The sequence below is a fragment of the Drosophila ficusphila genome, unplaced genomic scaffold, assembly GCF_018152265.1.
Source record: "Drosophila ficusphila isolate 14025-0441.05 unplaced genomic scaffold, ASM1815226v1 contig_106, whole genome shotgun sequence".
Taxonomy (NCBI): domain Eukaryota; kingdom Metazoa; phylum Arthropoda; class Insecta; order Diptera; family Drosophilidae; genus Drosophila; species Drosophila ficusphila.
The window spans coordinates 12,985,841-13,006,654 of NW_025063993.1; the positions used below are offsets into that span (position 1 = coordinate 12,985,841).

General features: G+C 36.5%; 1 protein-coding gene across 21 annotated transcripts in view; it reads right to left on the reverse strand.

Annotated features, from left to right (window-relative positions):
* Window positions 1-355: 355 nt before the first annotated feature.
* The window catches only part of LOC108089717 (protein bunched, class 2/F/G isoform), a 117,799-nt gene continuing 97,340 nt past the window's right edge, over window positions 356-20,814 (reverse strand). For 7 of the 21 annotated variants that reach the window (XM_017188074.2, XM_017188064.2, XM_017188065.2 and 4 more), the window contains 12 exons: window positions 20,389-20,442; window positions 19,512-19,604; window positions 18,325-18,379; window positions 17,483-17,524; window positions 14,274-14,294; window positions 9,031-9,754; window positions 6,772-6,832; window positions 6,573-6,626; window positions 5,731-5,802; window positions 4,945-5,105; window positions 4,016-4,079; window positions 356-3,827 (listed from right to left, as the gene is read on the reverse strand). In XM_017188074.2, the coding sequence (XP_017043563.1) occupies window positions 3,783-3,827; window positions 4,016-4,079; window positions 4,945-5,105; window positions 5,731-5,802; window positions 6,573-6,626; window positions 6,772-6,832; window positions 9,031-9,754; window positions 14,274-14,294; window positions 17,483-17,524; window positions 18,325-18,379; window positions 19,512-19,604; window positions 20,389-20,442 (1,446 nt within the window). In that variant the 3' untranslated portion in view covers window positions 356-3,782. Of the gene's footprint in view, window positions 3,828-4,015; window positions 4,080-4,944; window positions 5,106-5,730; window positions 5,803-6,572; window positions 6,627-6,771; window positions 6,833-9,030; window positions 12,785-14,273; window positions 14,295-17,482; window positions 17,525-18,324; window positions 18,380-19,511; window positions 19,605-20,388; window positions 20,443-20,814 lie in introns of those variants that run through there. The other 14 variants (XM_017188075.2, XM_017188066.2, XM_043208260.1 and 11 more) reach the window with 12 other exon arrangements.

The following is a 20,814-nucleotide window of genomic DNA, read 5'->3' on the forward strand; positions in this document are numbered from 1 at the left end:
GCCCATCAACTTTAATTACGCCCCGAGTGCCAGGGAGTTTTGGAATAATGAAAAAAAACTGCTGGGCTCTAACGGAAGGTAAAATTGATGATTGATGAAAATTTTGTACGTGTGCGTGCCGGCCGGGCTAAAATGTCTGAAGAGGTTTTCCATGGAGGTGTGAGCCGTCAAAGAGTTTCCGGTAGATGTTAGATAAGCACCCATACGTTTTTGCAACCTCTATGATTGATTGTGTGCTGTTAAATGTTCCATTACAAGCTCTCCTTTGAGTATCAAAAAAAGTTGCCATGAATCCGTAATTTATGGAGAGCTGTCAACAGAGTTTGGCCCCTAAATAAAAACACAATTGTTGGTATTGTTTTGCATTTTTTAAAGTTATTTTTATTGCATTTCTCGCTCTTTTCCTCTGGCGTTCTTCTCAAATGTATTTTGTATGAATCTCAAAGGTTTTCCACTTGCTTGCTATTTTATTTGCCATTCACAAACAATATTACAATTTTCCATGGATTTGTTTCACGTTTCTTTCTTTTTAGTTTTCTATGTTTGTTTACAATTTGTCACAACCTTACAAATTGAAAATTGATATAAACCAATACGTTTCGGAATTTGTGTATGTTTGTTATTGAAATTTCGCATTCAATACCATTCGGTATGTATGTGAAGTAAATTAAATTTGAGCTGGATTTACCTTTAGTTTGTTTGGTGTTTGCTGTTGGTTGGGCTTTGTTTTGCGATTGTTGCTAATATAATACTTGTTTATCGTCTCTGCGGATCTATTATCAATTTTGTTTTGTAAGGTAGCGCTTGAGAACGCTCGGCTTGGCCATTTTTTCTTGCAGCCTTGCCCGTTCCTATACACAATGCTAAAGTTAAAAAATATTTTATCATTACCATCTAAATGTTTAAAAATCAAAATAGGCTTTGTTTGCATATTTCCGGGAGGAGGAAAACTGTAATGCTATTTTCAATGTTTTATGTTTTAATTCATATTTTTATTTCAATTTGTGTTTTGCATTTGCTCATAAAAACAAATGGTACAACTTACAATTTGGCACATCATTAAAGATTAGAGTTTCCATATAATATATATATTTATATACTTTATATTTATACTTTATATGACGCCTAGGCATCTGATCTATGTGAAAGTAAACAAAAGCTGGCGCTGGCTTATGGTTAGACTACACAGATTACAGGTTTTTGTTGGGGGTCACAAAATGGATCGGGTTAAATGAAGACTTTATCATATACATCATATATCGTATGTTATCATATAGCTGCAGTGTTTGATTGAGTTGCGTTTGCTTTATAATTTACTTGTAGGTTGACTTTCCTCAACGCATTGCTTAAGACAAAAATTGTGTTTTCCTTAGTTTTGTTTTTGTTTGTTTTAAAAGTTTGCGGTGGAAGTTGAGTTCATAATTTAAATGTATATACCGTACCGTATTATATTTAAGTTTGCTTTATAACTAGATGGTTTATCTCTTCCTTTTTTGCTCATCATCAAACCCAAAAATCAGTGTGTTCTTTACTGGTGTGTGATTGGGGTGGGCCAAAAAGTATACTAGGCTTTCTGGCAAACTATTTTTGCGCTATTTGAAAAATTCATTAAATTTAATTACGTCTTTATTTTATAATTCACTTGAAAGCTACGTTTAATTTGGCAATTGTTGGGTTCGATTTGTTTTCCTTTATTGTTTTCCCTTTAGTTCGTAATCGTTTACTTATCCATTTGTGTCTGTCGTCAGCATATAAACTAAATACCTAACTAAAAATCATTTAAAATATAAACTTTGGCTTTAAAAATGTCAACGTAAAAATAATATATCGATGCGTGATCATGAGAGAGGATCAAACAAAAGGTAGATACACCCTAATGAGTGTACAAATATGAGTATGCCGTAAATTGCTTCGATTTCTCAGGTCAATAGCCTGTGCGTGTGTTGTTTGTGTGTGCGTTGAGAGGAATAAGGTAAAATACCATATGTCATCGTAAATATGTACAATCTGAGACAGTTGCTAAGTGATTAGATAAAAAAAAAACATCAAAGTTGAAGCTCTTTGGAGTTGATGAAGTTTTCATTCCTCTCTTCTTCCCTCTTTACAAGTAATTGGTATTAGGATTTCAAGGAAATTCGAAGAACACCTAAAGAATTGCACGATTACACACACACAATAAATAGTAGCTTGGTTTTGTTTTTTAGCATAGTTTGGTTGATAAACAACTAGTATAAATTTGACGACAGTAGCTGCCTAAGAATCAAAATAGAGAACGACGTCCTTTTTGTTTTTGGTTGTTTTCCATTGAGCATTTAATCGTTAACATTTGAAAAATACACAACGTTAAAAGTTTCTTGGTTTCATTTTCGTTTTGTGTGTGCATTTAGATTCGAGTGTGTATAAAATAAATTCTTAGTTTGCTTAGGGAAGTTTCGCTTCGGTCTAGACCGAAAATGAACAACATCGAAACGACGTTTCTTTTTTGCATTTTCACTTTTGGTTTTGTTTTTTTTTACACAACACACAAGAAAAGTGCTACGGAGTAAGAGCTAAAAATTGTAATTTTTAATGCTTATTATTCGATTTCCACATCATTCATCAATGGCTTTTTGTCACTGGAAGCTTGACCTTTAAAAACTAATATATTTTTTTGTTCATTTTCTTCTCTTTTTCTCGCTTTGCTGCTATGGCGGCATTTAAAGTAAATATTATTGTATATTCCAAGGATATGTCTACGTGTTGATCTTTTGCATTACCTATGCGCTACAATTTTTTTGAGCAATTCGAATTGAGTCGTGAGCTGAGTGTGAGTGGATTTAGCTGCCAAAATATAAAATTATTAGGAACAACCAAGCAATGCATTAAAATTAAATTCGTTGACAATACAGTACAATACAGAAATGAGTATTCTTTGGGTAATCGAATTAGAGATATCAATCTAAAGTATAAATATATATTTTTGTGCTTTAGCAGATCGCAAATAATGTACAATTTCATTTGTTAATGTGTGGCTGCATTGTTACTTTTCCTTACTACATCCTACAATGCTAATATTTTAGAATAATTTGTAAATTATAAGGACTAACTTAGTTCAACGAAGTTATGAAAATCAACAACCGAGGGTTTACATTTGTTTTTTTTTTTTTTTTTTTTTTTGATGTTTCAGCATGAGAAGTACCTAAAAACATTGCTCTTTTCCTGGTTTGCTTTGATATACAAATACAATGTCTATATATAATAACTATATATCATGTTGGTAATATATATATATATAAATTCTGATCTGCCGCACAAAGTTTCAGCTTTTGTTCTGGTAAAAATCTACGCATGAAGCACATTTTTCTTTTCATCCTCTGCAAAACAATTTTGCAATTCGAATTTATGTGTTAATAATTTTTTTTTTTACGTTTTCTGTGGTTTACTTATATAAACTCCATAGAACTGCGTTTAGCGGCGTATATTTTTCTTTTTGGTTTAGCTTTTTGCTTTTACTGGACGACATTGATTTGTTTATGTTCTTTTTGTTTCTTTGTTGCTTAGCTTTGATTTTCAACTCTCCAAGGACTTTGAGCGTCTGTTGTTGTTGTTGTTGTTTTTGTTGCCATGGCTGCTGTTGGGTGTTGAGTATCCTGCATCTATCGGTTTGGTTGTAACTTCTACTTACTGCACATAGGGAGGAGTATTAAGTCTAGTTACTTATTTGCTTTGCTTTGTTCATATATTGAGCATTTTCATCGAGAGTAGTTCAAGTGCATTATTTGGCTGACTGGCGTAGATTGTTCTTAATATGGCGTGAAACGATTGAAGCCACCGCGATACATGGTTGCCTAGTGAAAAATGGAAGAAAAAATAAGAAAGCATTGAAGGATTAGTAAAGATTATTAAAATAAGAATACTATTCGTTTTTGAAAAAATATAAAAAAAATTCCTAAAAATATTACAACATTTTTAAACATGCTAGACAACAAGATACTTTAAAATAATTTAAAAAACGTTAAAAACATGGAAAACTTACCCCGTATCCAGGAACTGGTCCAATGCCATGTCCTAGATAAGGATCTGCATATTCGCGCGCATATCTATAAATATTTTGATGATGTATTTTCAGCTTATTAGTAATTTTCAATGGTGTTTTCTTGATTTAAATGATGGGGTGGAATGGTTGATTGATGATTCCAGTTGGATTGTTAAGCTTAGTTAGTTTTTCTTTTCTCCTAATCGTTTAATAAAAATTATTCAGTTTAGACAAAGTCTTACAAAAGTGTTCAATCGACTGTTGCAGCTCTTCAGTTTTCGGTGTTAGATTTCTACACTTTACCCAATTACACGCATTTAGTTTAAAATTACACAAAGAGAAGTAAAATCAAAAATTAGTCAAACTTCAAATAAAAAGGAAACCAAATAAATAAATAGTAGTTTAAAATTTAATATTTTATAGAAGTAAATAGAAATTAATAAAAATAAATAAATAATAAGTTATAAGTTAAATTTAAAAAGGATTTTACGGAATAATAATAAAAATAAAACATTAACCAAAACATAATTTACCATCTAAGAAAACCTTAAGAGAGTGATACACTTAGGTAAAATCAAAAGACATATTAAATGATTGAAGAAATTTAAATTGCTAACGGTTGTAAAAAATTGTAATCAAAATACTTAAACTGTAGAAAATAATAAGATATACAATAAATAGGTAATTAAAAATAAGATAATGGTAAAATTAATTAGTTAATTTTAACCCTTATAAAACTTATTTTTATGTACTATAATTTTTGAAAAACTATTTTTTGATCAGACTTAAATACCAACTGAAGTCATTGTGAGGGGAAATTCGGTGATTAATTGGTTAGAGAAGGTGAGGATGGATTAATGGTGAGCAGGAGTAATCTCCGGTGGTGAAATCGGGCTTCAGTTCGATGGGGATATACGTAGATAACTTACCCAGCTACGGTGGCGTAGCCGGCGAGTGCCGGCTGGGCAGCCGCAGCGGCGGCGGCACCATAGGCGGCCCGAGCGGCTACCGCCGTGTAGGTGGTGGCCGCCGTGGCGTACGCCTGCTGCTGGGCCTGAGACAGCGGTGTCTTTAACAGCGGAGCAGTGGCCTGGAATAACGGTAAGCAGATGGGGCGTTAAACGGGGGCAAAATAGGCGTGGCGACTCCAGAAACAGACGCAGTTACAGATCGGGGATTGGGGTAATATTATTTTTAATTATTTTTTTTCTTTGTTTTTGGGGGCGACAACGGCAAACGACAAGACTAGCGAAGGAGACGGTGGGTGAGAGCAAGTGTGGTGTGAGAAAAATTAGGAACCCAAACCGGTGGAGGCCAAAAGTATACGCACACACAAAAAAATACATAGTTCGTAACCAAAACCAAAAACGGGTGCAAACAAGTGGAGTAGTGTGTTCTCAAATATTCTATGTACACTTAAAACTCTAAGCCAGGTGTTGAAACCAGGTGTTTTCAACCGAGCTACGAAGAACCCAAGATGCCAGGCTATAAAACCGAAAAGCGAGGCACGAACCAGTACATTTAAATAACTTATCGTATCGGATTACTTGCTAGGGTTATAACTTAAGACTTAAGGCATAGACATACAGTTTCAAGAGGTGCATACAGAAAAGGCATTGCGCAAAACGTTAAGGTATGACAACAATCAAACGGAACGGCAGGATATCTAGGTGCATGGGTATGGAAAGACTATAACTAGATATGATTATTTTTACCAAAACATTCTGTGGAACCGGAATGCGGTTGATCGTATGTGGGTTACTGTTTAGCGTAGTCACAGTGCGGCGCTGTAATTTATGGTTTTTGGTTTTTCAATCAGTTTTGGTTTTTACGGTTTTTCGTTTTTCATATGTTTTTTTTTTCAATCGTGTTGTGGTAATAGTTGTTGAGTTGAGTATGTTGTAACAGTCGTGAAAGATATAACCAAAGAAGAGTTTGTAGTAGTTACAAAATGTATACAGCATTGAATAATAATTCATAGGTATTAGTTTGTAGTTAATATTATTCAGCAAAAGCAAAATGGTGAAACAAATAAAGAAAACTAGCAGAAGTACTTAAAAAGTATGTAGATTAAAGTAGTTAAGAAGAGCGTATGCTTCATAAAGCCACCTGTGGTCACTAATGAATTTTTTTGTTCAAAAGATAAACCAAACAAAGGATGCAATTATACAGTAAAGAGCTTATACACAAGTGTTCAGTTATTCAGACATTTAGTTGAGTAAGCTTTGCTAAGCTTAAGTCAAGGAAATAAAGTGATTTACGACCAGTTACCAAGTTCGATCTCAACTTAAACATGTTACACAGCAAGAAATTAGGACGCGTCGTTAGTTTTGGATGGACGTGGATAATGCAAAAGGAAACTCAAAGGAAGCGACTTAAAACAATATACGTATGAGTAGTAGATAATAAACGTTTCTTCCAAAAACCAAGTCAAATGTTTCAAAACTCAAACGGTGTCTTTCACAAGCTACCATAAAAATATACAAATTATAACTGAATTGTTCTTAATTTTTTTGGTGGTTGTGGTTAGCATATTAGTTTGAAAAAGTTTTATTACATTTAATATGGCGGCTGGCTGAGCGGCTGGAACTTCAGTGACCGGTTTGGCTGCCTGTAAGATTTATATAATATTTTCATGTATTTTCGTGGCAAGTTTCGGGATTTCGGCTTAGCTCTAAACTAGGCTTTAAACTAGCTTAAAGACGTACAATAAACTTATAGATAGTAAATGGATTTGTTGGCTGGACGAAACTCACCTGGAAGCGTAGATTTGGATCAGCGGAAGCAGCGGCTGCTAAGAAGGGATCATAGTATACACTGCGTTGGGAACAAGATGGATAAAAGAAGACGATATATTAATAAAGAGTTCGTGATGGGATTGTGTCTGGGTGGGTGAGTCGAGTGAGAGGCAACCAGACGGAGGAATACACGAAATACTCCTCTTAAACGGCTTACCTCTCACCCAATTTATGGCACTTAAAAGCAAAATTCAAAAATTTTCTTTTTGGTTCATTTTTTTAACGCACTTGTGTGGTCTTTTATTTGGGCGCTATGCAAAACCAGACGGGATAAAGTTTGCCATTAAAAAAATTCCAAACATTTCTCGTCGGCCAATAAAACTTTATCCGCATCCGGGTTTGGTTTTCATTTTTTGTTTTCGTTTTTTTTATTTTTTATTAAATGTTGTTGTTGTTTTTTTTTTTTTTTGGTACCGGATGCTGTTGTGGGTAAATGGCTGTAACTTAAGGGGCAACTGAAAAACAAAATGTTGGCACCTAATTGCAGACACCCCACCTACCTAGCTAATTAATTGCCTGTGCTAAACTGACCTGATCTGACCTGTTTCCCCACTTGATGACGAACTGATTGGAGGAAATGTTTGAGACAGAGGAAACGAAACAAAGGGAAATTAAAAGGTTTAGATATTGTCGTTTTATATAGAGAGAGCACTAGCAAAGATAGCCAACCAACGAACCACATACATAGGTCATTCCATTTCCCAACACTACGAAAATTGTCTTGCTTGCTTTAATTTGCAATTAATCTTTAGACAGAACAGACACTCATGCACCTAGCTAATTAGTTTTATTTATTATTATTTTTTTCTGGGTGTTTTCTTTGTAATTTTGGTTCTTTGGCTTGGCATGTCTTGTGGTGTGGTTATAGGTATACAAATATTTAATGGAGCATTCATTCGTGGGATATATGGGTGAGTGTGTGTAGAGAGCAGCCACAAAAGAATAAGTTAATCAAAGGTCTATATAAATATAGGTTTATATATATAATGTCGGGGCAGAACATGCACGCAAGGCGCTGGCAGAGAGCGACGCAGTCGCATTAAAACACTTTCAAGTCAAATTCAAACCGAAATTCATCATACGCCTAGTGGTACACAATATACAACCGAGTAGGTCCCTTAACCAAAATAACGATAATTAGGTAGTCATACGATGCCAAAAACACACTTCTGTCAGTCTGAGTATATGCGTGTGTGTATATATATATTTTGAGTTATAGATAGTTTACGTGGATGTTTGAGTGTGTGTGTTATAGCGTGCGTTAATCGGTTGCTGCTTTTTGCAATTTTGTATTCAGTTTGCGTTCGGTTCGTTATACTCATCTATTGCTGGATTTATACAAAATAAGTCAAAGTCTAGGTTTCATTATATGCGATATTAAAACTTTACACACACAAGATAGCTAAAAAACATTTGTCACCAACAAGATAGAGACGTATAATAGTAACATAGAGATAGAGAGAGATGGAAGGAAAAACAATCCTTAAGCTATAAACAATTTAAGCTTTGGGTGAAAATCATTACAAATGGGGGGATGAGTTTTTTGGTGGTGAGCCACCAAAAGAAACTAACGGGTTATGGGAACAAGTTTACAAATAATGGCAAGTACTACGTTTATACGCCAGCTTTAAAAAGAAATAAGAGAAAAAACTAAAAACTAAATAATTGCTGATCTTAATAATTTCATTTAAACATTTTAAATTCGAAACAACGGTTTTTGTTAGAAGAAATTCGTAGATAAATGCTCTTTGTTCAATTATGCTTAATTATTCAACAAGTAATTCAAGAACGAAACCATTATGTGAAGAAAATTTAGATGATGCTCGATGAATCGTTCAATTTTTAATTTTACTTAACTAAAAATAAAACATCATCAGTTTTAACAACAACCAGAAAGGTCTTTTGTCTTTGAAAGTTTCTTTGATGAGTAAACAAAGCTTTAAACAACAATTTTAATAATTTTAGATGACGAAAATAACCATAAACCTTGATTGTCCAATCAATAGTAAGAGCATTCTACAGTTAAGGCGTGCGTATAAACGTAGTAACGATTTGGGATGGGATAACTATAAATTAGGGTGCGCTATAACTACATTCGCAGCGGAACCAACTAAAGTACAAAGTAACAGCTACAGCGGACTAACTACGGCGGGATCGCGGGTGTTTTCTTTTTTTTTTTTTTGTGACGGAGTGAAGTCCACGGCGGACTCTACTTACGGCGCGAATCCATGCAAAGCGGCCGCGTTGTTGGCCGCATTGGCCGACGCAGCCATGGAAGCAGCAGCCGCAGCAGCAGCGGCCGTTTGCGATGATTGTGTGGCACCGGAGGCCGCCGATAGACGGGCGGCATAGGCGGCGGCGGCGGCAGCAGCGTTCGGATTACCGCTCGGATTTTGGGCAGCAGCCGCGGCCGCAGCTGCGGCAGCCAACGATTGTTGCAACGCGGCAGCATTGCTGGCTGCTGTGGGCACGGCGACCGCCTGGAGTTGCGCCAACTGCGGACCAAGGGCGTGGGCATGAGCGGCATGCATGTGCGGATGCGAAGCGGCAGCTGCGGCGGCGGCTACGGCGGCATGTTGCTGTTGTTGCTGCTGCTGTTGCTGTTGGTGTTGCTGCTGCTGCTGTTGTTGCTGCTGCACCGCCTGCTGTTGCTGCTGCTGCTGTTGCTGGTGATGCTGCTGCTGGGCGACGACAGCAACCTGCTGCTGCTGCTGCTGGGCGACAACGGCCTGTTGCTGCTGCTGCTGTTGGGCGGCTGCTGCGGTTGCCACGGCGGCGGCGGCCAGCTGGCGTTGCTGCTGCTGTTGGGCGGCGGCGGCGGAGGCCGCCAGCAGCGCCGGATGGTGATGCGGATGATGGGGATGATGGTAGGGGGCGGCGCCGACCACGCCCACGTGTCCGCGCTGGATGGCCACTCCACGCATTGCGGCGGCAACGGCGGCTGCAGGAATCACCGAACCGAAACGGAAATTCGTATTTGTTTTTTTTTTTTTTTTTGGGATTTTTATATGATTTTTTTGTTTTTTTGCAACCATTTGACACAACATTTTTGACCAGTGTGTTTTTTGTTCATATTTATGCGGTTTTTTATTATTTTTGGTTTATGTGTGTGTTTTGTGTGCAAAAAGTAGAAAAAGGAAAAGAAAAGAACATAAAACGCATGCGGTTAGTTTTCGCTCTTGATATATAAGTAAATATTTATATATATATATAGTATATAGTATGGCAAATCTAGGCATTATGTAGTAACGATTTTTGTTTTGGTTTATATTCATAGCGCTGAGATGATGTTGGTATATACATATAACAATACATAAGACATACGTGTAGCTCATACATATGTAAATGGGATTTATATCGAAACATACTTAAACATTAGAACACTCAATTACCAAGAAATGCTACGCCGTAGTTGCATTTTATATTGCATAATTGTATATATATATAGAGATATGATCATCAACAATACGAAAAAACATTGGACCGATCTTTAGTACAGTAGTATATAGCATATGTACATACATCCATTTTTGTACGTATGCGGCAAGACCTTTTTTTTTTTTGTTTCAACAACTCATTGCATTTTGCTGTGTATGTGAGGGATTAAAAGCATTTAAGTAAATAAAATACATTTAATGTTTATTTAATCCTTGCACCTTTCAAATACATTTAAAACTAGCAAGAACATTTACCAAGTGCTAAGTGGAATCATAGAACAAGTAGGCCGAATGAAAGGATAATTGGGATTCGGAGAGGGGGATTCTTTTTGGATAAAACAATTTTGTATGGGGTGTTGAAAGGATAGAAATTTGGTTTCATGCTGAAAGGGTAAATCATAAGATTGTTGTTTTAAAATCTCTGTCCGTAATTATGACAGATAAGAACCAGAGAAAGAAAACGAATCATTTTAGAAAAATAAAATATTCGATGTGCGATGAATAAAAGTACAACACAAAAGATATCTGCTTTTGTTTTAAATTTTTTCTTTTGCTACAATTAAAGTGTATTTTATTCGTAATCGAACCACACAAGCCACAGTTTTAATATTGTACTTTTATTAATTCCACGCGGTTTTATCACTCAATTTATAATAATGGCATATGCTGGCCATATAATTACCAATTTCGCCAGAAAGCCAGCTCATTATGATCGGCCACAGGTATGTGTTCGCGTTGCGACATTTTCACAGCGAATCATGGCACAAATCATAATTGAAATGTATGAAAATGTTTTTCGGCTTTGAATTTCAGAGGTGTGGACTCCGGTCAGGCTACATTGCGCCACAAATTGAAAATTTGTTTGACCAACATGCAATCAAAAATTCGATTTGCCATATTTGTATGCAAATTATTGGAGGAAAACTTAAAACATGTATGAGTGAGTGTGCCAAAGAATTTTCTAGAAAATGTTCATTGAATTTGAGGTAAAATATTTTGCTAAAATGCTGTGCTAATTTACGTGGCCATACAAATTAAATGCTTTGGCAACGAAACAACCAAAGAAACAAAACAAATATTGGGGAAAGTCTAGGTGGCATGCAATAATCAATTTTAAAAATTCCATTCGATTTCAGTTTTTTGCGAATTTTTTTTTGGCAAATTGAATTCGTGTTCTTCTCAAATGTTCAAAGCCAAGTAACAAAGGCAAACGAAAAATTCGAAAATCGTGCAAACTCCGAGATTGTTAAACCCAAAATCAAACAACAGTTAAAGATTGGGGAATAGTTGGGCAGAGAGAAGAGAAAGTACGAGAGTATGGTTGCTAGGGAGAAATGCTCTAAGAGAAAGGCCTTACGAAAAATGCTTGCTGCGGCAAAATGTTCGCTACCGATAAAACATTACGATATATTCGATAGTTACGATATAGAGTTTAGACTATGGTTAAAGCTAAGACCTTGCCATTCTTAACAGCTAGTTACGGTTACAGTTTCAGGTGGTTGCCACTAGATTTATTGATTGAAAATATATACTGCTTCGATCGAGTGTTTCGGTGTGAGTTTGTGTGTTGTGTGTGTGCCTAGTCCTTGGAACAATGCAATCTCCAGGACGCCAAAAAGTATGCAATATTTATGGAATATATCGATAGTCAAATAGTCATACCCAAATGCGTAAACCAAAGTAACAAGACAACAAACATTTATACTGTATTATGGTACAAAGATTCTCATAGCTAAAGAGTTGGTGATCTTGGTTCTGGTTCTAGTTGTTGTTGTTGCGGTGTTTGATTAATACTTTAGACGGTAAATTGATTACTGACGCTTACGAGCAAGCTTCAATTGCGGGCCTTTAATTTATATATAAAAAAAATTGACCTTTTAATAGAAATGGTATGCCTCCAAGCTTTGATTGCGACTCATACTAGAACTTTTGTAAAGATATTAGAAGATTTATGTTTTAATTTTTAAATTTCTTCCACGTTTTGAAAGTTTGTTTCTTTCTATAAAATTTAAATTAAGAAAGTTTGCAATTGCATACGGGTAAACATATAGTTTTCATTGCACTATACCTGTTAGCAATAAGTTTTTAATATTTTTTTTAAAAATATTTTTACTTTGCAAATAGCTTTCCCATAAACGTAGTAATCAATTTTCTTCTGATGCTTTTTGAATTCTGCTTTTAGGCGCATCGTTTTCACCAAAGGACCTCGAACCGAGGATCCTTTTTGGGACACTTTTGTTTGTTTGGTCGTCGTACCTCCGCCGTGTCGTTGCTGCTGTGGGCGCTGCTGCTTGGACAGCGGTATGCGGTGGGCGTGGCGCGAGCATTATGGGCGTGGCCGCCGCTGCAGCCGCTGCATGGGCGGCGGCCGCTGCTGCCGTTGCCGGCGATGTGGCAGCCGTACCGCTCGCAACGGCCGACGGCGCCTGGGCCATCTGCATCGAAACGGGCAGCTGGAGGTGGGTGAGGGCGGGGGCTCCGGCGCCAACGGGGGGCGCCCAAGAACGGCCAGGCGGCGACCGGCAGGCGGTAACCTTGGATTTGGCATACAGGTTTCAATTAAGTTGGGTTTTCATTTGATTTTTTTTCTTTCGATTTTGTTTTTCTTGCTGGTCACCATTAAAATGAACTTAGAATGCAAGTGTTAGGTGTGTGCGTGGGGATTTTCTTTTTTTTTTTTTTTGGTTGTAATATATTAAGTATGTATATACATATTCGAGGGATGCATGATGAGGTTGCTGTTGTTGTTTTGTTGTTGCTTTTGGCTTAGTTCTAGTGCTAAGTTAGACTTTTGGTTGGATCTTGGCGCGCGACGATAGTTACCAGTTACAGTTACGAGTACGAGTATAAATAGTTTTACGCTAAGGAGCATTTCAGACATGTTCAGACCAAAGGAATACCAGACCAAACGTAAAACGTGTAATAACAATAATGTAAATCAGGACAACAAAGAAGTACACAATAATCAAAGTCAAAGTCAAATTCAAATTCATAATCATAATCATAATGGAACACACATACAACGAAACTGGTTAAGAAAAGGATATGTAGATAAAGTAGTTGGCATATAAATTGGTATATATAAAGTATATATAGTAGGTAGTATGCATAAGACAACACAGCCGCAATATGCTAAACTCATAACCATCAGTATAATGATCTCAGTCATTGTCATCAGCATTATTCGTCATTATCGATTATTAATATAAAATCAGGACTAGATAAAAAGTGGCGGACGGGCCTGCTTTAAAAACGGGATTTTCGAGCAGGTGTTAATGTGGCTTTTTATGATTTCAAATTCAATTTCTTTTGGTTTGGTAATTTTAGCTTGCTTGGTATTTTCACTTTGATTGAACTTTGGTTATATGCAGACGAAAAAACAATAAATAATACGAGAAAAAAAATTGTTTAAATGTTACAAACGGGTTTCAAATAAGTTGCAGCATTATATTTGTATATAGATTGTATGCATAGTTTATATAGTTTAACGCAATTTCCGTCGGGACCTACCAACAAAAAAAATAAATCATGTTACATATTTCTATTCAAACAAAGGAAATGCTCGTAAAAATATATACTTTGTCCAAACATATTTGCAGATTGCAAAAAAAAAAAAAAATAAAACTAAGAATAACGAACAAATGCAATCGCAAAAATGGTTTCATTTTGGTGAACTCTGGACTTTTTAATCCTCCCGGCGATGACCTACACATAGGCTTTAATATCAATATCAACATTTGTGCCCTGCCTAAATAGTTATGTTTTTCATTTTGGTCCTTTGGCTTACAAGCTAAAAAATTCGTTGATAAAACTCTTATAAATACATGTAGTTTTATATGTATGTTTACAGAAACAAAAACTGGTCAATTATTGTACATTTATGATAACTTATTGCTTCTCTGTGTGGGCGTGGTGTTTAATAGTGTGTATTATTTGAGAATATACAACGAAATTACGGCAAGCAATAAATACGTAATAATAGCAATAAAACACTGAAGAGAAAAGTGTGGAAAAAACGCTTACCTTCTGGCCACTGTACGCAGACTGTTTCCATCAAGGGATTTATATATTTTTGCAAATATATTTTGATTGTGTTTTATTATCGTTGGCATGGAAAAGGCAAAAGAAAATATTTTCATTAGTATCGCATTTAAATAGGTTTTTTGTTTCGTTTTTTTTGTCGGGTTTCCTATAATAAATATTGTCGGATACATGTCTTAGGCACATAAAAAACAGGCAGCTCTATAACATATACAAGATTGATTTTCTTTTTTAGTGCTTATGGTAATTGGTTAAATACTGTAGAGTTCTAATTGATTTGTGGCTTTGTGTTTTCATTGTTTGCTGGTGCATGCAGCATCCTTGTGTTTTCTCTCATTTGGAATGTGGTATTTGCATACATATGTGAATTTAAAATTTGCTTTTCACACAGAGAAAAAAAAGGTAGAGAAGCTCTTAGTAGAGAGGAAAGGGTTGTCGGAAATTTTTAGTGAAAGTGAAAAAACACTTTGGATTATAAAAGTATTTGATAGATTTTCACCCGATGCATTTATTCAAAAGGCATTTTACTCTCTGTAAATTTGAGCTTTGCATTCATTGCGAATGCAAGAGAAACGCTTAACAAAATGACAAATAAGCAAGCAATGATTGCTTCCTTCCACCGATCGAATGCTTACACAATGAGCTGCTGTCTCTTTGTGCTATGGAAATTCACAGGAGTCAGCTGCAATTGCCTTGGAAAACGGCAAAATAAATACCCGAAAATACCATCGAAAAATGCAGTAGGAGACATGTCAGGCAGACAGACAGAAAGACACCAGCGTAAAGGACATGTTTGGGGGAAAAAGGGAGCTAAGTAAAGGGGCAAGGCGCATTAAGTTTAACATGTCAAAGGATGAACGCAGAAGAGCACGAAGCACGAAAAAATAAAACACCAAGAAAGTTAAAATGGCAAGAAGATGAGCCAGAAGTCAGAGGGGGAAGAAATTGTGCGGGAAAATCAACCTATACGAAGTAAATTTTCTTGCAAATGCACAAAGTAAGTGTGTGGGGTGAACATTTGCATAAGACATAACAAAACACAGGGCTGGGGCAAAACGTTCTTGCCCCAAGAGTGCTACTCCGCCCCAAGGATAACCAGAAAACTTTACTTTTTTGCTAAATTTATGGTCGCTGAGTGTGTTTGTGTGTGTGCGAAAGTGGTTTTGTTTTGCCAGCAGGGTGAGCCACCACATGTTTGCAACTTTGTGGTTTATTTGCAATTATCCCGACTGCCGCTTGACTGACTGACTGAATGGCTGACTAACTGACTGACTGACTGACTGACTCTTCGCCTGACTTCTCTGGAAACCCTGACTGGCGCCTAACGAGCAGGACAACGACGTGAGACGTCCTCCGGCTGGGTAATAATGCAGCAGGCGATTTGCCATGCAAAAGAAGCCCGTTCGAAACGTGATAAAGTGACTGCCGGGATCTGGAGAAAATAGAGCTCTGCTGCCCTTTCGATTCCTTCTTCTGACTGCACTTGGAATAATAAAAAATAGACTCCTTTTATTTTATAATAAAATATTCATTATTTTATAAATGGCTCATAAGCTTTGGAAGTATTACTAAATGTTCTAGAATGAAATGCATCTTCCTTTATTGGTTTTTTTTATTCCGCCAATATTTTTTTTATTGCTCAGTTCCAGTAAAATAGCTATTTTTATTGCAGCAAACAGACACTTTTTTTTTGAGCGTACCATATACTGAGATGGGCTGCGACAGTCGGTAAACTTCTTGGGCTCCCAGAGCATTTAGTGCAACGCAAATGAAGCGCATTAGGTGCAAGTGCACATGGCCAAAGACAGGGGTTAAAAAAGGGGTTTCCGGGCAGGGGGGTTTTGGGGGAAAAATGGCAAACATGCTCCTCTGCCCCGTCATATTGGCCTTTTTGCGTCCGAGTCTAAGTTTTGTTGGCAATACAAAAGCATTTTGCATCAGCAGAAGGATAACCGACCACCAGGGACCAGGACCATCAGCTGTAGACGGAGATGGAGCAAAAAGCTGCCAACGTCCTGAGCCGCTTTACCAGGATGCTCCTCCCCTTTCCCCGCATCCCGTCCCATCTTGTCCTTTTCAATCTCATGCCTTCGGTTCGGTTTCGGTTTGTAAGCGGCTTATCGTATTGAGCGTACCCAAAGTATAGATTTTGCGCTGTGAATACTTTTTAATGGCAAACAGAGAGAAGACGATTTAATCAGTAGTATTATTTATTATACATTGCCGGGAAAACTTTTCTCGGTTTCAACTTCCTACGTCCTTTTTATAGTTCTTTTGTCCAAAGAGGCAAAGCAGAAATTCAACTGGAACTGCGCTAAACTGCAAATGGTACAGCAAATAACTAAGAACTTCTAGCTGAATGAACTTTAAGACGGATATATTTAATTCTTGTATTTAGAAAGATATTAACTCAGAGAAGACCACAACAATTTCAGGTAAATAGCTAGGCAATCAGAAGGAATTAACATGGATCAAAGATATTTTCGAAAAAAGGAAATATAAGTCGGCAGACTTTTGGGGAAAGAGTTCTATTGGGGTGAATAAGAAAAATACAAGTAAAATCCACTTTTAAAAGAAACAAACATTTTTAAACTCGATGAAATGTTGTCTAGACAGTTTTATCCTATTCAATTGAAAACACATTTTGTTTAAGGTGTCCAAGAAATCTTTAGTAATCCAAAGACTTTTAAAATGTCTTTAAAATTAAATTGTATTCAGAAAATTAAAAATAAAAAAAATTTTAGAGACTTTACTATAGATTTTGTGGCACACCTACGTTTATATCTCGACATTTTTTAACATGCTGGGAGATATGTAAACTTAAGCTTATTTAGCTTAACTTGTGGAGTATATTGTTTGGGGCGAGTTGTAAAATTTTGATTTCATTCAGCCAATAGAGGGTGGGCGAGTACAATACACAGTTAGCAACAGTTAACGTGCAACATGCCAAGGCATCTCTGAGGACCTCTCAGTAAAATCTAACGATTATATAGAAGGGCGGTTGGGATCGGAAGCTGCAAGCAGCGAGCATTCGTGTCATAGTTAAGTTTACTTTTATTCTGGCAGGCACACAAGTTACAAAAACAAAAAGTTTACGAAATACGTTCATTATTTCATTTTGGTTTTTGTTTTTTTTTTTTTTTTTGGGTGGAGGGGTTTGGGGTTTAATTCTTTTTTTGGATTTGGCTCACCTAGAGCTGGGGCCGGTATGGCACCATCTTTGGTCAGTACAACTGTGTGGGGTGTTTGAGAGAAAACAAAATAAAAATCATATAAATAACGCTGGTCAATCAATATCATCATCATCATCATAAATATCATAGTCAAAGCAGACGCATTAAACATAACTTAATCGAAACCACAAATACGCATTAATTCGATGTGTATTAAATATTATTTTGGTGTGTCTCAAATGTGCGTTTAGTTAGGCAGCCGCAAAACCCCAAGAAATTAAATTACAAAAATTAACAAAAAGCAAGGGTGTCTATTGAATATGGGTTGCCCACGAATTAGTGGCATTTGCGTTAACAACTTTTTTGATTGCTTCAAGCCGGGAAACATTTCTCTAGCGTGTGCTGCCAACGCAAAAGGAGAGAAAAAAAATCGTAACATTTTCATTAGGAAACACACATTCGTCGGCAACACAATTTCTCAGTTTTAGTTAGTTTCAGTTTTTGGCCACCAAAGAAGTTGATGTGAAAAGTTCCAAAAACAAACAAACAAAACAACAACGAAGAACAAAAAAAACGAAAACTTGAGGAATGTTAAGAAACTAAACACAATAGCAGCAAAAACAATGCGCACTTAAATTGAGCAGACTTTTATTGCTATTTTCGTAGCTTCTTCTACTGCTGCTGCTGTTGCATTTCATCGTAATTGCATTTCTTTGCCGAACATTTGAACTTGTTTCATTATGTGGCTTAAACATAGCTGCCATGTATGTGAATATCTATGTAGGTGTGTGGGTGTGTGAGATTACATGTGGGTGTGTGTGTGTGTGTGATATAAGTGTGAGTGTGTTAGGGTCACTTACCGTTGGGTACTGTTGTCACTTTTTTGGTTTGTACACGTGCAGTGGCGTTATTCACCTTCACAATTGGTTATTTTATTTTATTTTTGAAAGATCAGCGAGCGTGGTTGTTGTAGTTGTTGTTGTTGGTTTGGTGATGAGTTTTAAAAGATTTTTTATATCATATACACACATATGAGCAGAGTATATATATATTTTTTTAAAAGATCGCATGTATAGAGAATGTAAAAATAAATTAAGTGTTAGTTAACAATTACGAAAATATTTGCAAATAGTGTTTAAAGTGTTTGTGGGAGGGTGTGTACTAAAAAATGCTTTAATGATATTTATTTAAAAAAAATTGTCATTTATTAAAATAAAAAAAATATAACTTAACGTTTTTCTCTATATTTAAGTTTGCATTTTAAAGCATTAAGTAATGTTGAATAAAAAAATTGTATACTAATTGTGCGAAACACTTCAAGAATAATTATTCGTTAAAAATCTCATAAAAATAACAAAGGCTTCGTTTTCAGGCAGTTATCACAGCTGAACTTTATTTAAATTTCATTTGTTTTCATTGGTAAAATAAAGAAAATTAATTTTTGAAGGCTTTCAGCGAGCGGACGGACATTCGTTTCCGTTTCCGTTTACGCCATGTATATACTACATATACATATACATATATACATGGCAGCCATTTGTGGACACAGAGACTTAATTAGACTCGCGCGATTTCCGCTGCCATTTGGCAGGGAAATAACATTGCATTTCAGCCTTTTATGCGGCTCAGTTAATTTGTTTAACCAACCGTAGGACAGGCGAACCTTTCCGCACTTTGCGCATTTTCAGCATATTTTAAATGCCAATTATTTGCGGCTCACCCAGTGAGCATTAATCAGAAGGGAAGGCGAAAGGAAAAATGTGTAATTAATTTTTAATGAAAGGCAAATAAGAATCAATCACTGTGCGCTAGTCCTTCGGATTAAATGAAACCGAAAAAGGAAGTGGTATTGGAGCATTTTTAAAGCCATATCGCTCTGACACGCAAGGATTAAAAGTTGAAAAGCAATTTCTTTCCGCTACTCCTGCGATGCGATACGATAGATATGTATAATATAGTTTCGGTGAAATTAGTTGGGGGGATGTGTCTGTATGTGTGTGTGTTTATTGTGTGTTGGTAAGTTGTATATGATATGGCATGCACCCACCTCGATTTTGCGTCCCTCAACCACGGTGCCGTGTAGACGTTCGCGTGCTCGTTCTGCATCGTTGCTGTTAGCGAATGTTACAAAACCGAATCCCTGCCATTCGCAATCAAACATGCAATTAAAGAAACATATAGAGTATATAGATTACGATTTTTAAAATAACTAAAAAAAATAACGATTCGGTACAACAAAGTCTTCTTCTTCGGGTTTCGTTGAAGTCGTATGTATATATAATTATTTATATAGAATAGATAAAGCTAAAGCTACAAATACATCAACAAGGCGGCCAAGGACATGCTTTTCGGACAGGGGCCATTGGCACATCTTTTATACTCCTGGGTTTTAAGTAGAGGTTTCTTGGATTGGTTTGGGATTTCGGGTGTTGGGAGGTTTTTTTTTTCTGGGGTGGCGACTGCGACATGCACGTGCCCTACTTTTTGCACTCTACTCCTCTACTCCTCCCTCCGCCTCCTGCTAAACTCATCCCCTCGCTCTCTCCCGGTCTCCAGAAAAACTCCCCAAACATCTCAAGGTGTTGGGGCTTCGGTCCTGAATTATGCACAATTCCCGCTGCCATGGTAACTATGCAATTATTTTCACCAGGCTCCCAACCGGGCATAATAATGCTGGAAAAAAGGACAGCTCGACACGGTTGCCCTGGCGACGGACAAAGACATCTCATCTGGGGATACTTGAAGTGCATAATTTAAATGAATTGTGCGACAATTAGATGCAAAATGTCCCGCACAATTGGCGTCAGAGCGAGATAGAGACACTGGCGCGAAAGAGAGGGGCTGAGAGCGAGCAGGCAGGCGATTTCAACTGCAGGAGGAAGACGACGAACTCTACGAGGATGAAAAGTTTAGCGAAAACTCACCTTGCTGCCGCGCTCGTTGAAGATGATTTCCACATCAAGAATGGTGCCAAATTGCTGGGGAATAGAAAAATAATAAATATTAATTTTTGGAAAGCTTTCAAGGGTTTCACTTTAAAGTTTCATTTTCTGGGGAGCATCCACTAAACTTTATAAAAACTTAGTTTTATGAAAATATCTTTTCTGAACATTAAATTATTGAAGCTTTAATCGCTGTATCAATGTTGAATTTAGTGGTATTTGATTAAAAGGATATATTAACTTGGTTACTACTGTTAAAAAAAATTGTGTTAATATGAATTGCCTTATAAAAAGACATTGAAAAATATTTATATATTATAATTAAATAAAGTTAGTGAGCTCTGGATGTCTGCAATCTGCTGGGTTTATCTTTTTGCTCATTAGCAAATAAATTATTTGCATTTAAAT